Here is a 22,400-nt window from a genome sequence, read left to right on the forward strand (position 1 = left end):
TTTGTTCTTTCACAATCCCCACTGAAATATGGAGGATTGTATTTTGTGTCTCTTCTTTTTTTTTTTTGGCACCAAACAGATTTTTCATCTTCCTTTTCATTCTTTTTCAACGGAATTCTTTAAGTGGAAAATATTGAAATGAATTTATAACAAAAAGCCCGAAAAGACATCTTTCATATGTTGTTGCTGTATTTCTCCCCCTGCAAACGGCACGTTATAAAATATGGGACATGGAGAAATGCATCGCATTATCTTATTTACTTTACTTTTTATTTATCTTTTAAGTGCAATAGAAAACGGCCACTTGTACAATATTAAAGATACGTCTTAAATAGATGACTGTCCCCTGAATGTCTTAATTATATAAACTATATTTCCACAAGAGGACGACTATAATTCAAGATAATGATATAATTTAATTTGACATAAAAGATCTACAACCTATATAACTTGCCACGGAACAAACATACAGAAATAAAAACATGAAATCTATTTGTTCTATTTAATCAATGAGAAATTACCGGTTGATGTATAAGAGATGAGGTAGTGAAATACTTTATGGGCTGTATGAAACCTGTAGAGCCACGGGTCTCTGTTGGCATTCAGTCCAGGCAGAGCAGTCTCTCTTTTTTTTATTGTCTAATTAATTCTTACTTATGTGCTCAAGGTGGCAACACCGCATGGGAAAAGAGAGAGGCACTTTATTGAATTATAATTGTGTCAAACCCAACTATAAAACCCAAAGGGTCTGTTGCTTAAAACACGGACTGGAAAAAAACCGCAGATTGACCCAAAAGGGAATGTTTGAGTAAAATGCGCAGCGTCACCCCTGTGTCATGTTCTAAGTAATCCACAAACTGTTAGCTGTTTATTCTCGCAACAAGATCAGTCTTACGCGCCCTCACGTGGACGTCATTGCGCACTGGTGCGCGTTTGGAGAGCTGCCGTCCGCCGCAGCTTCCTCCGCTGACTCAAAATTCTCAATCTCAATTCCTTCCTGCCTTTCAAGTTAACATTTTGACCCGAAGGTTCTCTTCGTGTTCTCCGTGCGGTTCGTGTGCGCTAGCCTTTCATCTGGAAGTTTGCCACCGCAAGCTGCGATCCCCCCTGAGACGACTGCCGGGTGTGCGCACACTGTGCATCTGCGGAGAAGCACCTCCTCCAGCTCCAGTCCTGCAGTGGTGGAACGACGCTCTCGATGAGCATGACACACTTTTCAGGAGTTATGAGTTGATAGCGCTCTCCAGTTAAGGTACGTTTCCATTTTCCTTTCTTTTCAAGATACAGCGTTTTTGCAAATAGGATCGCACAGGAATTTGGAGAGGAAGGTGTGCGCCAGTAACTGTTGCTGGAGGTGGTTTAAGCAGCGTCTTCGTGAACAGTTCCCTTTACACAACTCAGAGGATAAGGAAACTGAAAACGCGCTAGCACTTACAGACAAATGATACTTTATTAATCCAGCTGTAACCCTGTATCAAGCGCCAAATCAGAGCGAACAGATGCAGTTAGTTGCCTGTAAGAGCGTAAAGTCTTTATACTCATAAATATTTCCTTATTTTTCCCTTTTTTTTTGTATACCATGTTTTATGTTTTCACCAATGCAAATGAATAGCTTACACGATCATCTCTATTGCCTTACATTATCTGAGGCTAGAACATTACCTATCATCGTATGGTGCAAACTCGTACCATCAGGCCTTCCCAGAGCTGACCTTGTTCTGCCCAGCCAATAAGAATCAGGCAAAACCTGTTTATAGTGGCCTAATAACAAGTTTTCAATGAAGCCTATAATCCACATAAGAGTTACAGTACTGTACTACTACTTCTACTGTAATGACTTTTCCCTGGAATATTTCTTTTGGGAAATGCACAGCGATTCATAGAGATAATCTTTTTTTTTCTTTTGTTTTTTTTTTTTAACCTTTAACCCTTTATCTGTCACGACTCAGGCAGGAATACACTTGCACAGCAGCAGGCTTACTATATGACTTCAAAACCTATAATTACTTCAGCTGTTTTGCATCACGGCTGGTTGCTGTGTCCTTTTCACACTTTGCGTCCTCATATGAACATTTAGCGCTGTGAAGTCTCTGGGTTCTGTTGGCACACACACAGGACTCAGCAGCCTGCATGCACTCATTGTACGCTGCAGAACAAGGGCCGAGTGAGCTGGCACCTTCAAAAAGTTGGACCACTGAGGCAAACTACGTGACCACACAGACTCTCTACGTGCTCACAGTCCCCTCAGTAATGACACGCTTTGGTGAACAGCTGAGAAAAGACTCGCTGACCTTGATATGCTATCACCAGCACACACACACACACACACACACACACACACGGTGAATGCAAATTTCTTATCAACATGTGTGTGTTCAACCATCATAAAGAGAAAGTCTTAATGTTGCTAAAAATAATCATCTCACCACCTCTTCTGCAAATGCAACATGAGACTGTGCAGTATGTTACACACACACACACACACACACACGGCATCTTTGTTCGTCATATCAGTCACATTTGGCATAGATACTTCTCTTTTTACTGGCATCTTTCTCTACGTATGGATGTGGTGTACTTACACTCACACACCTAAAGGGTTGCTATTGGCTCAGTCGTCCTATCATGCGTTTGTGGCTCAGCACACTTCCCCTTGCCTGTGTCAAGATGTAAAAGGCGTCACTGATATTTCAAAAGGAGCTTTTATAAGAGGGTGCAAAATGCCACATCAATGTTTTTAATTTCAAAGCATCACATATTTGAGCGTGTGTTTTTTCCATGCAAATGTTGTCTGTCTGTTAAAGCTGCACTGCTACATTTGCACTGATATTAAGCAGTTTTATTTCCAGGCTCCAAATGCTCCACTTCCCGACTGAGATGTTCTCCTGAGTTTAAGTTCACATCGTGACGAAAGCTTTCCGGAGAATTACTCACCTGACAACACGCCATGGCTTCCAATATAATTGTGAGTATTATTTCCTGTTTTGACAGCCAAGTTGAAACAGAAATACAAAAAGGTTCTAGTGGTTCCAATCATGATGCCATTCGTTTCATAGCAGGCCTCACTGGCCTTAGTTTACGGGTTTTTCAGTAGTACAGCAGAATACATTTCGCTGTTGCTGCTCCAAAGCAACAAACCTTTTGTGCATTAAATATCTCAACAGCAAGGCCTTTTTCATCATCACTGCAGGGAGTGACAAGTGTTAATGTGGGTTGTTTTAAGCAGCAAAGATTAGCATGAGATAATCTGTGTGATAGCTGCATTCACAGCCCTGAAGGACTGTTGTACATAAGTGAAAAGTCTCTCAACACTTTGTTTTAAATACTTGTAAATGGGTAGGTGAAACCACATTTTCTTGCCTGCATAATGTAGGGTGTCCCTCACACACCTTGAAACTGCAGTGAATATTAACAGATGTCAAGATTCCTTAAGAAAGACTGGTAGTTTTGGCTATCTATAAGGCCAACAGAAGAAACAACAGAGAAAAAAAAATGCAAAACAACTTCTGCTCTTAATCCAACATGGGGGTTCAGTGATGGATATGTATGAAGGACAAACAAAACTTTGTTTAGAGATTAAAGATGCCTGTATTTTAACTCATATATCTCTGTATTTTTCAGCATTGGAGAGTGGAGACAAACTTTGAAGTGAAAGTGACCTGTATACCATGTTTGTTAACACTTTATAGTACGGCCTGTGATTAACAGTGTAATTTCATTGTATGAATCAGGTGCTAATACCACACTTACTTAGGTTCTTACTGGTACTTAAATGTAGGTACAGTGGAAGAAAACAAAAACACGGGAGAAACAATTGGGCCAGTATTCTTCTAAAGGCTGGTTACCTACTGCTGGGTACAGTAATGGGAAACAAACCTGAATTTTATGGGAAAATGGTGTTAACAACACTGATATTCTGCGGAACCTATAAAGTAATTAACGTATTTCACAGTTACAATATGCTACCAAAACTGTGGGGGTACAGTAATGTAACGTAAGGGGCTTTGGGAAATCTCTCGAACTGCTCTTATAAAGTGTCCCATTGTTGCTCTTGTGTTCTCCATAGCCTTCTACTTCCACTGTACTTACATTAAAGTACCAGTAGGAACCGTTAAGTGTTTTATTTGTACCTGATCCATACAACAAAATTACACTGTTAATCCCAGGCTGTGGTACTGAATTTAAAAACATTAGCATTTTCCTGTTCAAATGAGAGGATAAAGTAATTATTGATCCGCGTAAACACAGCCGTGAAGTGAGGCCTGAACAAGAGAAATTCACTGTTGACCTGCCAAAAACCCCAGATGTTCTCACTGAATGACTGAATCTGCAGTGAACCTGCTCACATCATATTTCATAACTATATTTCTTATGCAGTGTGGGTGATGTGCCTACTTAGCTGAGTGATTTGTATTTGTAATCTCTGCGTCGTCATTGTGGTGGGATTGACTTTCCCATATGAGGCAATGAAGCCAAGCTGAACTGAATGAACGCTGTGTTGCAGGTGGAACAGCAGTTTTCTCACAAATTCACAGTGACGGTGGCACGAGCTGAGAGCGTCACCAAGGGAGCGCTGGGTGACCTGTGTGAGTATTGATACTTTTTTTTTTTTGCCCCTGTGCATGCGACTCTAACATTCAAACATATTGTTATATTGTTTCTATGTGGAGAAGATGCTCACCACAATCATGTTAGATCAACGTGAACTTTTCACAAAAAAACAATACAAATGTATGGGGGGACACATCTTTGTGTGTGTGTGTGTGTGTGTGTGTGTGCGTGTGTGCAGTGGACACCCCAGATCCATATGTGGAGCTGTTCATCCCAACGGCCCCTGAGAGCAGAAAGAGGACCAAGCACATAGACAACAACATCAACCCAAAATGGAACGAGACCTTCACCTTCATATTAGACCCCAACCAGCACAACGTCCTGGAGGTTAGGCCTGCTTTTTGTTGTCTAGCACAGCCTATACCAGTACAGGAGGACAGGCAGGGATGTAGTGGAGCATAAACCCACATAAACCACTTTTAGCTTGATATGAGATAATGTGAGATAAATAGTATCACCACGGGGCGCCCTGGTAGCTCACCTGGTAGAGCGTGCGTCCCAAAGGAGCCCTTACTGCAGATCATTGATTGATCGTTGTTTAACGGTTTGGCTAGAAGACTGGTTGTTCAGGTGAACTCTTAAACACATAACAGAAAAAGTAATGTGCAGCTCTTGAAATGTATTTAACCATTTAACTGCTGATGTTTATTCCACTCAGTTAACATTAATGGACGCCAATTACGTGATGGATGAGACACTTGGGACTGAATCCTATGACATCACCAATCTCACTGTGGGCCAGACAAAGATGGAGAGTTTCCTCATTGGCAAAGTAAGACATTCAACTCCAGCAGACTCTTTGGCAGTTTCATCGTTATCAACTCATATTGTGCAGGCCAGCATTGTTTAAACTTACAGGTGTTTCCTTTAAATTCTTGTTCAGGATTTCTGAAGAAATTAAATATGTGGAGATGGATTACAAGGAAATGTGCACATCCCACCTTATATTTTCTATATTACATACAATGTAATGTTGAATATTGCTGACTGAAGATACACTGCATGTGTATGGAGTCTAGAGTGTGCCAACAGAATAACTCGAGACTTTTTTGGTGGTTAATTATAACAGATGAAATAATTCAATTCTTAAAAATGATTAAGCGATTAATTATATTTCTATTTAAATAATCCAATGATTTTGCAAATGGTGCCAAAAAGTTTGCAAAAAAGTTTAAAATAAGCCATTCCTGTCTCTTTCCTTCTTCTTTTTTCACCTCATAGATTTTGTTTGTGACACTTTGCCTGTTTACCACCCACAACCAGCTGCTCCTTGACAATAATCACATATTTCATTGTTTTGACAGGCAACCAAAGTATACTTAGAGATGTCGCTAGAGATCTGGTATGTATGTCACTTCAAAATCAAAGTAGTAGTAATTGTATTTACTTTACACAGCAATAATTATTTTGCACAGTTTGCTCTGTGATCCACCTAAAGGCCCTCATGTGAAACGGCTATAGCAGTTATATATAAATGAAGGCTTGTAGAACATAAAGCAGCATGACTCAGTAAAGGCAGGATACTTGTGTAAGATAATATAGGGTTAAAATACATCAAAATTCCTGTGACATCACTGTATAAAGGTTAGTGGGAGGGCTTGGAAATGTCGTACATGTTTGAAGTGTTAGTAATTATGAGAAGGTGAGCAGTAAAGGGTGAGAGGTCGTGACTGTTTGTCTGTGGATGTGGGTTTCACACCGGACCACCCAGAGGCAGAGCAGTTTCAACATCATCAGTATTGTTATGTAGTGTAGTGTGACCATATCCTCTGTCTGCCTCTGTAATGTAAAACATGACTTATTGTTTGTCTTCCCACTATCAGATTTCAGTAAACCTTATTTCTGTCTTTTGTTTCTGCAGCACCAAGCTGGACCTGCGGTTCAGCCTGGCCCTGTGTGACAAAGAGAAGCAGTTCAGACAGACCCGCAGAGAGAGAGTGATGCTGGGCATCAAGAAGCTGCTCGACATGGAGAAGCCTCGTTTCCTCCCCAGCTCTCCAGAGGAGGTGGGAACAGAGCAACAAAGTTTTAACGTAGATTTAACATGGCAACATATAAGGCAGATTCTGTTCTACCTTTTGGATAGCTGTTTCTCCCTGATTCCACTCTTTATGCTAAGTATTAATTTATGCTAAGTAAGAGGACCCATTATGCTTTCCCTTATTTCCTGTCATATACATAGTGTTACAATGTTGGATACGCCTATTAAACATGACCAAAGTTGCCAAATAATGAGGAAAATGTATGTAAAAGTAATCCCTGTGAGGCAAAAGCTCAGTCTTCAGACTGCTCAGAGCGCTCCCTTCGCTTTTCGTGTCTTACTTCCGTGAGACCTATTGCGAAACACATCCTGGATTTCCTCAGATGGTCAACGAAGAAGAAGAAAAAAGAAAAAAAAGCACGGCCACGAAGTAGATGGACACGCTCATCCACCCGCTCAGTCTGTCTGAGTTGTTCGGCTGCTCTCCTCTCAGGACTGCTCTTTACTACTTCTCAGGTAGTAACAGCAGCTACAGTTAGCAGCAGTTATCAGTTACTTCATAAAGCTTTCTGTCCATCAGGAAACTCTGTAAATCACAGAGAGTTGAGCCTGAGCAGCCGGAGGACATCAGAGGGAAAACCAGAAAACATTTTCTCCATATAATGATCGACTTTCACCAAAATCAGTGAATAAAGTTGTGTGTTTTTGTACAGTCATCAGTGAGGCCCAGTCCCCAGAAACACTCCGCTCCGGCAGCATCTATCGTTTTTCCAACCTACTTCTTGTCTCATTTGTGGTCTGATAAACAGTAAGTTCATCAAATTCAGTCCCCATATCTCTATTTTCCAAGCTAAGTTACTGTTGCTGTCATGCAACCGACCACAGCGGCTCGAGTTTGAAGCGGTGCGCTGTGCTCAGGGCTCAGAGGCGTCTTCCCTGCCCCTCGTGGGCTGCAGGGAGCTGGCCAATCAGAGGAAAGTGAATCATGCAAAGCTACTCTAGTGGTGTCCCAGAATAAAGACAAAGAGCTGGAAACAAGCGTAATACCTCCTCTTCAATAATAGAGCCACAATGATGAAGTGAAGCCAGCAAGCTTATTCAAGCAGTCAACGCCAGTCCACAGCTAACGTACTCACTCGTTGCAAAATATTGTATATTTAACACCTTTTTTAGTATGGCGGAGAACTTGCTTGTCAGTGCTCACAAGCACCCACCCTGCCGCGAGCCTGCTGCCACACAGCTCGTCTGAAAGCCGCTACTGCTGCTATTCGCAGAGCATTTCAAAATCCACCCCAGCATCTACCTGTAAGCTCTGAGGGAAGTTAATATCATCACCCCCCACTCTGTGCTGTGCCGGGCTATGGTGTTTTCTTGTGGGGAGTGATGAGGTCAGAGCCTAGATGCCAAATACGTACGTTGTACATATTTTACACTCACATAATAATCCAGTCCGCATGAGTTAGCTGGCTGAGTTACAGCTGCTGTAGCCTCTTAACATTGTACTTGTATATAGGAATGATGGATGTGCTATGTGAGCTTACTGTGGCATCTCTCATTCCAGTACAGATTCACTCTTATGATATGTAGCATTTACTAGCGAAGGTGAAAAAAAAGACGAAGACAAATCGTGCAAATCTTTGAGGTCAGTAACGTAACCAGACTTGCTGCAGACTTGCTAAATTCAAAACTGTGATGCACTTTTTCACACAGTTAATAATAACATTTCTCACCCTGGGAAGCAAACCATACAGTACGCATGTTACAAAGCTCCCCTGCTCTGAGCTAAGCTAAGTTTCATTTTCTCGCTGGTGTGGTTTTGACTAGACGCCCTTGGGGCTGGCTGTAATCTCCAGCCAGGCCTGCTCATGTCTTCAACATGTGCCGGAAGCGCCAGAGGAATTAGATATAGCCAGCTACTGCTTTCCACTATGCTACGAGCTCCCTATCCAGGCTAGGAACTCCCGTGGAAATACGTCTGTCAGAATATTCAGCGCTGACCCTCGAGATAAACAGACTGCAGAAAGGAAGCGACGTTGCACAATGACAATTATGAAATAGTTGAAAATCCAAAGGCACAAGTAAAAAAATGTTGTGACGCAACTGGCATGGCACTCTCACTAAATAGAGGCACAGGGGGGGAAGTTACTCAACCTGAAAGAATGAATGTGAGACTCATACTCTGAGCTGTGTAGTATGTAATTATGTGATTAAGCTTACCTCTGTCTTCCTCAAGTTGTGACACTCTCCTTTTGTGTGTGTGTGTTACAGGTGCCGGTGATCGCCATAGCGGGCTCAGGAGGCGGTTTCCGTGCCATGGTCGGCTTCTCAGGTGTGATGAAAGCCCTGTTTGAGTCTGGGGTCCTGGATTGTGCCACATATGTTGCCGGCCTCTCCGGATCCACATGGTCAGTTTTTATTTCTCCTCTGCTCCGCTCTCTTTTCACCTTCTCTTTCCCCTGACCTTTTTATTTTATTTCCAAAGACACTTTCTCTTGTCCCTCTTTCTTTCGGACTCTTCGGTGTTGCCTCCTACCTTCTCTGGCAGACTTTCCTGCCTTCCTCTGCTGGTATGAAGATGTCATCAAACAAGCATCTCTGGCTTATATCAGTCTCCATCTTCATGTTTGTCGAATGACTTATTGGATTTAACTTCCTTACAAGTACAGTACCTCCTGCATAAACCTTGTAAAGAGTAGAGTGATATTTTAAAGCATGTATTGCCTGATTTGACAACATTTTACATTGCACTGAGATTTGTGCAATGCCTCTTTCAAACTTATTTTTCTTTATTGGCGTAGGTACATGTCAACTCTCTACTCCCACCCAGACTTTCCTAATAAGGGTCCAAAGGACATCAACAAGGAGCTGATGAACAGAGTTAGCAGTAACCCACTGAGGCTGTTGCTTCCCCAACACATCACCAACTACATCCAGGCCCTCTGGACCAAAAAGGCCACAGGGCAGCCTGTTACCTTTACCGATATCTTCGGTATGCTCATAGGAGAGACGCTTATACCTGCGGTAAGAGCTCCTTATTTTTCCATTTCCTTATTACTCAGCAGTTTGTCAACCCTCCCCCTACCTTAAGTCCATGTTTCATTTCCTCTCTTTTCTTTTTCCCACCCAAGCCTTATTTCAGCTTTTTATTTTCATTTTATGCTGTTTCTTCTCCTCCATTTTTATTTCTACTTTTTTATTTTACTTCCACGTTCACAGCCATGATAGTCATGATGAAATGAAACCCCTACAACCTGAAGAGTGTGAGTTTAAATGATTCAAAGACTGTGTTCTCTCCTAACCAGAGGATGGACATCAAGCTAAGTAGCATCCAGGAGAAAATAAACCAGGCCCAGAGTCCTCTTCCTCTCTTCACATGTCTGCATGTCAAGCCAGATGTTTCTGAGCTCATGTTCGCAGGTAAAATTTGTCTTGTGTGTTGCATGTAGCCCGTGTCCTTCAGAGAACAGTTTTGCATATATAATAATAAGTAACTAGAGAGGATCAGATGACTTTGGCCCCATGCAAAATGACCAAGCGGTCCTCATTTCCTTATAATACTGTTCTGCAACCACAGAGAGGATGTGTCATGACATGGTGGGCTGTCATCTAATGACGGCTCTGTGGTGACAGATAGCAACTATTCTGTATCAAGGAACTGAGTAGAGTGCAAAAGGCCATGATGTACAGTACTTCCTCATTGTTGATGGAACCTGCGCAGCAACTGTTCACTATGTTTCAGTGGAACAGACATTTGAATAGAACAACAAAAATCTCCAGTGAATATACACAAAACTATAGTATTACAGTAAGACTCAGTGGGTGATGTACTTTCGGCGACACTTTCTGGGGCTCGTCTGTAAACAATAAATAGGAGTCTGACTCTGAGCATGTTTTAATTTCAAGTTCAATTTGTTCCATTTGATGTAATCATGGTAGCTGCAATTCCAATTAAATGTTCATATCCTCATTCACAGGATGACATTAAACGCATGACTCAACAGTGATAACAATACTGTACTTACGGTTCCTTATTGATATCTTATTTAGGGTGTAGGCGACATAGAATGAAACACAATTGTGACGACTGGCTCAATAGAAAACTCACCTCAAGCATGCTGTTTGTTATTTCTGGTGGAGGAAATGCAGGTATTGTGCAGTGTCACTTTGATATGCATCAGGGTGAGGCCACAATCATTCACAATCTAGAGTTGTACATTGTTTTCTGTAGTTAGTTCTCACCATCACAGCTAAACTTTAAAAAGTTGACACTCAAGTGCTGATTCATTAAAAGAGTGACTAGAATTTTTCTTCAGTGTTTTGACTCTCCTCTTACCTAAAGTCCCTGGTTTCTTTATGACCCGGCTCAGTGGAAAATACCGTATTGTCAAAAGACAGCTTAATGAAAGTTAAGCGGTGGAATTATCTTCACATTTAAGAGGCAGTTATTGTCTAAAATGTTACATAAGTTTAAGTATTCATATTGTATGTGCATGTGTCTATGTATGTTTGTGTGCATTAAGGCAACTATTTGTGCCTGAGAGTGTGTGCATGTGTGAACGTGACAGCTTGTTGCTGTAAAAGCTTTTGTAAAGAGAGAAATGTAGCCAGTACCAGAATAACCCCCTTGTGGGCCCTGGGACATAATTGAGCTCTTGCCCCTTATAAACCCCTGAGGTTCCTCCCACCTCTCTCTCTGTGCATTGTGTAAGAATCTGGATGTGCTTAAGTACGCATCTAAGTGCCCTTTTGACAACTGCAGGCACTCTGACTACTATTTAACTATAATTCCAAATCATAGTTTTCATCATAGACTGTATAAAGGAAGTGGACATAGCCACCATGAAGTCACCCATTGGTTTGTAGACTACCGTTTTTAAGCCTCAAGTTTTGCATGTTGGCTGTCGCCATCTTGTTTTTTTGGAACCAGAAGTGACCATATTTGGGTGAGAGGGTTGAGTTGGGGATCTGAGAACCCGAGGACACTATGCAGGCCTACCTACATCGGCAACCTGACTGCACCTGGCTCCTGGCTACGCCGAGCTTGTAAATGTGCTTACCAGAAAAAATGAACAGCCGACTCCTAGAGTGTCTTTTAGTACAACCGAAGGCCTCTATCCTGATTGACAGGTCACTGTGGTAGAGGCTTGTCACAAGGTAACCCTGCCCTAAAGCATACCTTGCTTTATCATCTATTTTAGTCTAAATGGGACCATCATTTATCAATCAAGTGAGAAGTAGAGTCATTTTCTCAAAGACTTCTATACAATCTTCTTTTTGCAACAAGTGGAGTCACTCCCTGGTCATTAGAAAGAATGCAGGTTTAAGGCACTTCCACATTGCCTTCACTTTTCAGTTAGTGCTTGGTTTCCACTAATTCAAATTCAAATGTTGTCAAATTTCAATCCAGTTGTCTTCAGATTTAGCCTACCAAAAATGCACATTTGGGCGGGAGGGACTATCATGCCTTGAATGCTGAATTGAAAGAGTCCATCTCCTTGCCAAGAACAACCAACAGCCCAGATTTGTTCAGTGTGATTTTTAAATTTGTGCAATTTCAACAATAAGTGCGTTTATTGACTCTGCTTTGTAATTCTAGTGTATAAATGCACTCTGAGCACACAGAGCAGACGTATGAGTCAGTGACAGGTACTTGATGACTTTGGTGATCATGTCGATGTGTTACATTTCTGTTACATTAACACTGAGGTTTCAACCTGCAGACTGGGTGGAGTTCAGCCCGTATGAAATTGGGATGGCAAAGTACGGCACCTTCATGACTCCTGACTTGTTTGGAAGCAAGTTCTTCATGGGAACTGTTGTCAAGAAATACGAGGAAAACCCTCTTCATTTTCTGATGGGTGAGAGAGATGTTTTCATCTACGCCACTGAACACAGCTGTCAGTCAATTTTACATGAGTCACCCACTAACAGTTTGTTTTCACTGTGCCAGGTGTGTGGGGCAGCGCCTTTTCCATTCTGTTCAACAGAGTGCTGGGAGTCAAAGACACCGCTGGTGGCAGCACCATGGAGGAGGAGTTAGGTAATCTTCGTCTGTGTCTCTTTCTACATGTGTTTTGTCTTGAGCTACACTGTTTGATTGAACGGAACGGAAACACTTTCATCCAATGATTGACAAACCAATCTCCCCACAAGGTCGATTCAGTAGTTGTTCAGTGGCTTTCAATCTTATCACGTGATCTTGATATGAGATTGAAAGCTCATTCTTAGCACATTTTATATACATGGATGTACTTGCCAATACATTTATTTATCTTAGATTATTATTCATTTATTGAAGAAAATGTATTTCCAGTGTCGAGTATCCTTCTTGCAGTATATGTGACAATATATTTGGAAATTGTGGATCTTGAAACATAATGAAATATGCGTTTTTAGTTATGGGTACTTGTACTGTGTGTAAGTGGGTATAGGTGTTTGTTTGTTGTTGATGCCATTGTCTTTGGTCTGTATAAATACTGATAAAATAAGCCTGGCTCTTACACAGGGACAGAAATTGGAGACACACTGGTATACTAAATGACAAAGTAATTTATTTACAACAAAACAACAAAATCAAGCAAATAAGTTGGAGGGATCTGTAAAGGCAGTAGTGTAGGGAGTGGATGAGTGAAAATGCGCTGCATGGATGTTGCACTGTAAATCAATGAGAAAGAAACAAAAGCCACAATGCAGAGGTGTACCTGGCGCTCAAGCACAGGGGACGTCATACATGACATGAAATAACAAACCACAGGGTACACCCTCCTGCTGGTATTGAGTCGTGTCTGAGGTCCTATTGTTACCTGTCTTTTCTTACCTCTCTGTCTCATGCCACAATTATTTTCACACAATTCGACACCAGTAGGCATCCTCACACCTTTAAAAATAGCCAACCTAAAATGATCTCAACGTATTTAAATGTGCAGCATGAGTGTGTGTGTGTGTGTGTGTGTGTTACTACAACAGTGGGAGGTATCAGCTTCCTGTTATCATTCTGACAGCTCATCTGATGTTTGTTTTGGTTGAATGCACCTATTTGGGGATGACCTTTAAACATTCAGACAGGTAATGTATTAACTGGCTGTGTTAAGAACATCTCCACCCAGTTAAAGAATGCATTAATTTATCAGGTGTATTGCATTTCTCTTAGGACTTATTTGGAGATAGAGATAAACAATAGACAGTGAATTTGATAATGTCAACAACAAAAGCATTCTGTCAGGCACAGTGTTGATATGTGGTATAAATGAGATTAACAAGCTTCTTATGAAGTAACCTGACAAGTGAAGCTGTCTTGTGTCTTACAGAGCAGATCAAACCTCAGCACATTGTCGGAGAAGACAGTCTGGACAATGACGACGAGCCACGTAAAGGTGAGCGAAGAGATGCATGATTCATACCAGGAGCTCACAAACAGACACCTTATCGTGTAGTATAATTAAATGTGTTATGGTGCAATAGAGATGTGTGACATGTGGGTCAGAAAACATTTTGACACACTGGGTTTGACCCCTTAACACTTTTTTTTTGCACACTTCACACTTCTATTTATAAAATCACTTCAGTTGTGAACACACCATTCATCACTTTTTAAGTTGATTTGTTGAACTTGTTAGCAGTTGCTTATTGACACATCCAGCAGTTACGGAGCAACATTATCATTAATTTGGAGTCGTGTCTCTGGCCACCTGATGAATGTAAGTCCAGTATTCACTCTCTTTTGGCTCTGTTTTTGGTCTCCACCAGCTCTTGAGGGAAATATCTGGCTGCTAAATTCTCCACTATGTTCACCAGCCAGTTGGTAAATGTGTTTGTCTGTCGTTTGGTCTTGAGCAGGTCATATACAAAGGGTTTTAGAGCTTTTTTGCTGAAAACAGCTGCCTGCTGCATCTGAAAAAAAAACAGCTCAACAATGAGTTGAAACTCACTATAAAGCTTTGTAAAGTCGAGAGATCTGCAGATTCAGGTGATAATTCAGGCGAATCCTTTTTTGTTAAGTGATTCTTGTAATCTATATCTTGTTTGTTTTTAATGTTAGTGTATTTTAGGCAAGGTTAAGTAACCTTGTTTGGTTTAGTTGTGATTTAGTTCTCCCAGTTTTATTTTCTGAGCCACATGTCTTTGTCACACAACATTTGACAGTGTCACTATTTTGGTGTTCAGGTGGGACGGAGAACCAGGAGGCAGAAGACGAGTACCATCGCACCGCTCGGGCCAGCTGGGTTCAACGAATGTTCACGTCGCTCGTCAGTGACTCTGCCTTATTCAACACAAGAGAGGGCCGGGCCGGGAAGGTACCTGAACATGTCAATTCACAGGAAGCCATGAAATGATGTAACACTGCATGTGCTCTCGCTGGATTGTTGTTTCACTTTTCCTATATTCAAATTCACAACAACCTTCCCTCTTTTTCTTTTTTTCTCCATAACCCATCTCACCCTGTCACCAGGTGCATAATTTCATGCTGGGCCTGAACCTGAACACCAACATCCCGTTCTCTCCAATCAGTGAGGTCACGTGCAGCGCCCCTACACTTGAGGAGGAGGTGGACGCCGTTACAGGTAAGAAGGATAAATGATTGTCACAATTCACTGCTTTTAGACTTCATTTTTGCAGCAATCAAGGAAATGAAAAACAGGACAGATTCTCTTTTTAAATAATTGTTATCAAACCCAAACTCAATACATTTTCAGTATCAAGCAAATAGCATCAAACTGACCAAATCTAAATCATAATTTAGTTGATTTTATACTCCATGTTGGTCCTACTTTCACATTACATGCAGTCATTTTAACCCACTGTTAATATACAAAATATTGCTTAGTTCAGCTTTAATGTTATAATAATGTTGCTTATCACAGCTACACAGATGACACTCAGATTTACTTAGCTCTCTCACCAAGTGACTATGGTCCCTTAGATTCACTCTATGAATGCATAGAGCAAGTAGATGGCTGGACGCAATTCAATTTCCTCATTCATGCCTTAATTTCCAGCAGGGTGGACTATTGTAACGGTCTCTTGTCTGGTGTCGAAAAGACAACTTCAGCTCATTCAGAACGCTGCTGCCAGAGTTCAGACGAGAACCAAGAGAACTGAGCACATTACTCCTGTTACTTACAGAATAGATTTTAAAGTGCAGCTGCTGGTCCACTCAATAGTCTTGGGCCAAAATACATTTCCGATCTCCTTGAAGAACATAAACCCAGAGGGGCTCTTGGATCTTTAGGAAGCAGTCAGCTGGTTGTACCTCGAGTCAGAGCCAAACAGGGCGAAGCTGCCTTTAGCTACGATGCTGCACACAGATGGAACAATTTCCTCATGATCTCAAATGCGCCTCAACTTTCAAACAAAATTAAAAAATCCGCTGTTCTCCTGTGCCTTTGATTGATTGGTCGTTTGCACTTTTATTTCATTTGTTGCACCTGGGACAACTTACAACTAGTTATCTATCTATTTTTTTCCCCGTTTCTTAAACATGTATATTTGGCAGTGTAAGGTAGCTTCACTGATACTGAAACACAGGTGTGGTTTGAAAAAAATTCAAATGATACTCCACTTCCACTGAACATTACGCAAATGAGTCATTACAGATTTAAATCATTTGGGTTGGTCATGTGGAATAAGATTTGGCTGCAGACAAAAGAAATTTTCCAATTCCTGCGGCATTCATTCCATTTCGTATGATCTTCTCAGACCCAGATGAGTTTGATCGTATTTATGAGCCTCTGGATGTGAAGAGTAAGAAGATCCATATAGTGGACAGCGGCCTGACCTACAACCTCCCCTACCCTCTCATCCTGCGGCCGCAGCGCGGCATTGACCTCATCATCTCCTTCGACTTTTCTGCACGACCAAGCGACTCCAGCCCCCCATTCAAGGTCAGACTGACTCTTCCTACAGTCATGAATTACAAAAAATGATCTGTGCCAGCAGGGGACCATGAACATTTTTTTAAAATTTGTAAATGTTTGCCTCAGGAGCTTCTGTTGGCAGAAAAGTGGGCTCGAATGAACAAGCTTCCATTTCCCAAGATTGACCCCAAAGTGTTCGACCGTGAAGGCCTGAAGGAATGCTACATCTTCAAACCAAAGAAAGGCGAAAAGAACTGCCCGACGGTCATCCACTTTGTACTGGTCAACATCAACTTCAGGACATTCAAGGCACCTGGTAAGTATGTGCACATGTGGAGGTTTCCACAGCATGTGTGAGGAGGAAAATATGTCATGGCTCTTTGTATTATTATAATGATGCTGTTTTACCGTCATCGCACATGAGGCATCTCTTCCTCGAAATTGCACACTGTAATTCAACCACATTCAGTCAGCAGCAGACAGCTTTTTATGTTTAAGCCAAAAGTTGGGCCCCTCATCTGAGTGACCCCAGTAAAAACATCTCTGCACTTTAAGCATACCTGCAGTTTACTGAGTGTTAGTGTGTGTGCACGCGCGCGGATGTGAACCATAGTGTGTTCAGTGTTTCATGAGCTGCTCGGGTGAATTATGGTTCCTGGAGGAGCCAGGTGCTGGTAGGGAATCTCTCGCTCCAGTGGGAGAGCTCTGTGTGTAAACAGGCCATATATCACGAGCCACACAAAGACACACTAACACAGCATCTCCACATCTCCACTGCTGCCTCTTTACATTCAGTAGGTCATCAGCCCACATACTTCCGCAGTCTGTTTATGGACGTTACGTAAGCTTTTTGCACCCAAACCCAAAAGACATGTGGAGGAATTATTCCGTAAATGGACTTCCCGTTCCCGTGGTAGTGTGTTTGCATTGTCCAAACCATAACTTCCTCCTGCATGTGGTCTGTCATCTTCACACATTAAGGATCAATTTTAGTGTTTTTAGGTGTGATTAGAGTTATTTTGAATATTGAATGGGAAAGTTCATTCTTGACCTAGGAGAGGAAGATTTTATTCCTTACAATTAAAGGAGAACCAATTTTCAAACCTGACCATCATAGGTCACTAACAGATGACCCAGACACCATCCTATACAGACCTGGACCTATAATCAATAAATTATTAAGGGATTTTACATTTTGACGGGGCGCTTCTATTTTAACTGGTGCAGCGTTACTAGTCTTTACGGCACTGGTTTAGCAGATCAGGAAACTCACAGATCAACTGCATAGGAGTTAAGCCAACCCACGTGACGCTACTCAGCCAATCAAATCTGTGCATTCCAGGCGCTAAACATTGCGACTCTGAATACAGACGAGAGAGGTGAGAGGCGAGTGACCGATGATAAGACGAGTGAATGATACAGGGAGAGAGACTGTTAAGTCAAGATGTTAACAAAGAAAAAGGGAAACTCAAGCTGCTGCTACACTTTATTTTATTTTTCTAAAATTAAGCACTTCCTTTTAAGATGCACAATTTTTCAAAAGCCATTTTATTTATTTTTAAATGCAGCCCTTCTTTTACTTAATGAGAGAAGAGCACGATTTGTATTGCAGTATGTCTTCTCAATGAGTTGCATGTTTAAAGGAAGTTTGAATGGAACATTGGTAATATATTATATAGTTGACAAAACAAACTCACCTTAAGGTCTAGTATTAGCCTTTCTGGAGCGTTCTGTCAACTGCTGTTTCAAAGATCAACTCAACTTGTATCATATATTTTGTCCCTAATATCAACTCTGTTTTCATCCCAGAGGATCACTCTGAGTTTTTTTACTTACTTACTTAATTTCTTACTTATTAATTTACTCACAGGTGTTCCCAGAGAGACGGAGAAGGAGAAGGAGTTGGCTGATTTTGACATCTTTGACGACCCCGAGTCACCGTTCTCCACTTTTAACTTCCAGTACTCCAACGAGGCCTTCACCAGACTCCATGACCTGATGGAGTTCAACACTCTCAATAACCTGGAGGTCAGTTCTGCCCCTATGGTTTCACTACAGGATGAGGTTTCTGACATCAAACAACAGGAAACAATTGTGATGTAATGTGTCGGTTTGTAAGACTCAAGGTCAGCAACGGGTTGAAGGTCCTTTGTTACGTAGGCTGGCTGATTTTCATTCATTCCCTCAGTCCTTCATTGTTAATCTACCCGTATTCAGTGTTGTCAGCGGGGAGGTTTTACATTTTTGCTTTGTTACTACACAAATATCATGATGTTGTGCAACATCAAACATTTCAAATCCTAAAAGCCCATCTAAGACTGGATGGTACAAGTCTTGTCTAGTCTAAGGTAGGTGTGCCACTGTGAGAGGTCAGACTGACTTTCACTCTATCTGAATCACTTCCCTGCTGAGCAACGATTCATATGTGATGCAATGTATTTGACAGGAAGGTCAGCTCATTCAGACTTATACTGTCAATAAAGAATATTCTCCTAAATACCTTGATAGCAGCACTAACATATGGAAAACTGCATTCCAGCTTGATGTTTTAGCCTGTTTTAACCAATTTTCGTAAACAACCAAGATGGCTGCCGCTGATGTGAAACTGTTGCGTCAGTATTAAAGTATTAAACTAACTGGACGGTAGTTCACGTTACGTACAAGGGGTAAGGGTTGGCTTCCAAATCATGTCATGCCAAACGTCTGTGTCATATGCTCAACGAGAAGCCATATGAGCTGGATGTTGGAACTATCTCCTTGCTCTGATTGGTTGTAGCATCCAGAGGCATGTTGGTCTGCGGCCATTGATTGAGTTTGGTCATTTATCCAGCATTAATTATATGCACTCTACAGCACAAGACTAATTTGTGCATAGTTATCTTTATTTATTTAAAGCATTTATTTTTAGCCATGCTAGCGGCGTGGCTCTAGGGAAGGCTATGTCGGTCGGTCGGTCGGCCCACCACTATCTCAACATTGTTGTATGATAGTGAAATCACCAGTGGACCTAAAGACCTCTTCTTATAATAAATGATGTTTGATAGAGCTGCCTGAGCTTTTGAAAAAATAGTGTAATGGATTTGAGATAACGTCATTTTTCCTCATCAATGATACAATTGTGCACTGAGGGACACAATATGGCATTTTGGATTGAATCCCTATATTTGTCCCCTGTAGGTGATTAAAGAAGCCATCAAGGACTGCGTCGTGTCCCGGAAGGAGAATCCCTCGTGCCGCTCCCTTCCCTTCTCCCTCAGTGAGATCCCGAAAAAGAGGTTTCTCAAAAGAGATCCTCGGGGAAATCCATGGAGTCAGCTGGGAAATGATAGCCAGTAGCCTGATCCAAGACTTTGGATAAAGCGAACTTTAGGATTTAGGGAAGTGCAGCATTTTCTTTTTGGAAAGTGCTATCGTGTTGATCTCTTTTCTGTATACTTTTAATCATACAACCTTAACGTTTACTGGTAAAAGCCTTGTGATTGCATTCATATACGGCACACTGAGAATTTTCATCTGGCTGAATGTGTTGCTGTTTATTGACCACAAACAGCTGATGTGTGCTGGGTGATGAAAATCAACACTTACTAAACACTGCAGTGTGACTGGATTGTTACGGCAAACATCTGGCTCCATCACAAACAACAGGAGATTTGTTTGTGAGTCCTTTCTTTTGTTTTTGATATTTACTGAGAGTCCCAAACTATGCTATCTCTTAGTTTGAAATAAATGTCCTCATTCACTTTACTTTCATTCATCATGTGAATTTCCTACTCCAGTTGCAACATTCCCAGTCCACGTGGACACCTCCTGGCTTCAGTTCTTGCTGCCGGGAGCCAAGCAGATTTACATCTTTCTGTTTCCAAATGTTGCTCCGAGCTGTGAATGCACTGTAAGAAGCCTCACTTGCGCTGTTTGTCAGCTGAACTCTTTCCATATTGAACGTGCGACTACAAAGCATGCAAATCACCGTGTTTTGTTTTGTTTTTTCACCGGATGGCTCGTCTAAACATGTAATCCTGTTTGAAAACATGGAAGAGGAGCTCGTAACCATTGGTTTTGTTTGATGACAACTCCTAAACACTCCGAGTGCACCCCCTCTGGATACCTCAAACATTTCAATGATGCTTACCCACCTACAGGGAAGGAGCACTCCCCTGTAGGGAGTGTCTCATATTAAAGCCACCATTTTGGAAAAACAAAACTTGATACCATAGAAACGGCTCCGCTTCTTCTCTCTCTCTCTCTCTCTCTCTCTCTCTCTCTCTCTCTCTCTCTCTCTCTCTCTCTCTCCTCTCTCTCTCTCTCTCTTTCCACCGGAATAAAGGTGTGTTTTTCCTGACCATGTTGTTTCAGGCTGCCTTTTAGATACAGGCACAGTTTGTTTTTCTCGGGCCATTTCCTCCCCCAACAAACCCAACTTGCTGCAGGACTCCTCGATTGCCCCTGTGTATGATGTAGTGGAGCTAAGGTCAGAGCGAGGGGAGGCTGGGAGGAGTGGTGAGTGCGATCACGAGACCCGCAGCTGAAAACGGTGGCTCTCGGCGGCGCTCAGTGGAATTTTACACACTACACCTACACCTGCAGCAGTGGAGGCCTGGAATCTGACACACTACACCTATACCTGCAGGGGCCCAAAGGCTGCACACAGAGCAGTGGAATTTTACACCGAAGCACTTGTATACCCCTATATGCTCGTGTTTCAACCCTGCTGGTTTGCAAGAAATGGAGAAAAACAAAATAAAAGTGTTCTGCAGTCTTGCTGCAGGGACTCATGACCAACAAACCTTTGCAACTCGAACTGCCTTCACGTTGATTTTTCAGCAGATCATTTGTGTCCGTTTTTGCATGTTTATGTTTTCTGTAGTTAACAGCATTCTCTTACAAGTATGTGTTTTTTAAAGAAATTGTTTGGTTTTAGTTAGTAGGGTAGTTACAAGTGTCAACGGTTGAATGAGGTTTTCTTAGTTCCGGAGTTTAAACCTAGAAGTTCCGCTTTCACTCGGTAGGCTGACTTTGTTACCTTTGGAGACAGCCAGGCTAGCTGTGTCCCCTTGTTTTCAGTCTTTAAGCTAAGCTAAGCTAACCGGCTGCTGGCTGTAGTCTTAGATGTAACGGCCAGATGTGAGAATGGCATCAATCTTTCCGTTTAGGTTAATAACAATACAAGCATATTTCCCAAAATGTTGAAATACTCCATTAAGACAAATGTATCCATGTGCAACACAACAAGCATTGTCATGTTGTGAAGACATCTTATCAAACTCTGTCAGCTGTCATGTCACACTTTTATTTTTCTTCGTAGCTTAAGGTTAGTTAATTTAGAAATCATGCATGAGCTGTAGCTATTTTATTTTCTAATATTTTCATGTCATGTTGCATTATTATGATCTTTGACAATGTTTACAAATGTGTAAGATGCTAAACGGTCAGTTCGAGGGAATCAAGACGTGTACATAAATACTCCTGTTTGTATTATAACTGGCACAGCACGGCATATGTAATGTTCATGTGCATCGTGAAAGGATGACAATAAAAGGAAGAATTTATCTTGTGTGTAATGTTTGCTCTTGAAACATTTGACACCCTTTCTTCATATCTGCGAGACCCCTCCTGAAATAACACAGCAGCTGAGGGAAAAGTGCAGGGTCGCAGTTCCTGCATGTTCTGTTTCCTTTTGTTTGACTTATCTATTTGAAAAATGTCGGGGGACAGGACTGGTCTGTGCAGATATGCCCACCAGTTTGTAAGCGGATCTTTTAACCAAATGAAATGTGGGTTTTAGCGTGTGCGTGGGACGGTAACGCAAGGCTAATCCACAGCAGAGATGTGGAATTCCAGTGTTTGTCCTCCTGGCTGTCTGGCTCACCACACCACTTTCTTGGTATTTATTTAGCCCTCACAATCTGCTTTTATCTACTATATGTGCACACATACAAGGAATTTGACTCCGTTTT

General features: G+C 41.7%; 1 protein-coding gene across 1 annotated transcript; it reads left to right on the plus strand.

Moving 5' to 3' along the window:
* Positions 1-1,179: 1,179 nt before the first annotated feature.
* Positions 1,180-20,190, plus strand: pla2g4ab (phospholipase A2, group IVAb (cytosolic, calcium-dependent)). The gene is made up of 19 exons (XM_070908695.1): positions 1,180-1,252; positions 2,850-2,965; positions 4,505-4,586; positions 4,790-4,938; positions 5,270-5,383; positions 5,916-5,953; positions 6,473-6,617; positions 8,861-8,997; positions 9,391-9,613; positions 9,895-10,009; positions 12,313-12,450; positions 12,543-12,632; positions 13,900-13,965; positions 14,756-14,886; positions 15,042-15,153; positions 16,289-16,473; positions 16,573-16,762; positions 18,317-18,474; positions 19,624-20,190. Exons 2-19 carry the CDS (start codon positions 2,948-2,950, stop codon positions 19,780-19,782), a joined length of 2,250 nt encoding a protein of 749 aa, XP_070764796.1. The 5' UTR covers positions 1,180-1,252; positions 2,850-2,947; the 3' UTR covers positions 19,783-20,190.
* The last annotated feature ends 2,210 nt before the right edge of the window (positions 20,191-22,400 follow it).

This window comes from Enoplosus armatus, chromosome 7 (genome assembly GCF_043641665.1).
Source record: "Enoplosus armatus isolate fEnoArm2 chromosome 7, fEnoArm2.hap1, whole genome shotgun sequence".
NCBI classification, from domain to species: Eukaryota; Metazoa; Chordata; class Actinopteri; order Centrarchiformes; family Enoplosidae; genus Enoplosus; species Enoplosus armatus.

Excerpts from the sequence above, each read along its gene's own strand:
- pla2g4ab (XM_070908695.1), top strand. Across the intron at positions 5,954-6,472 it reads GAGATGTCGCTAGAGATCTG|CACCAAGCTGGACCTGCGGT; the intron begins GTATGTATGTCA and ends TTGTTTCTGCAG. Across the intron at positions 12,633-13,899 it reads CACCATGGAGGAGGAGTTAG|AGCAGATCAAACCTCAGCAC; the intron begins GTAATCTTCGTC and ends TGTGTCTTACAG.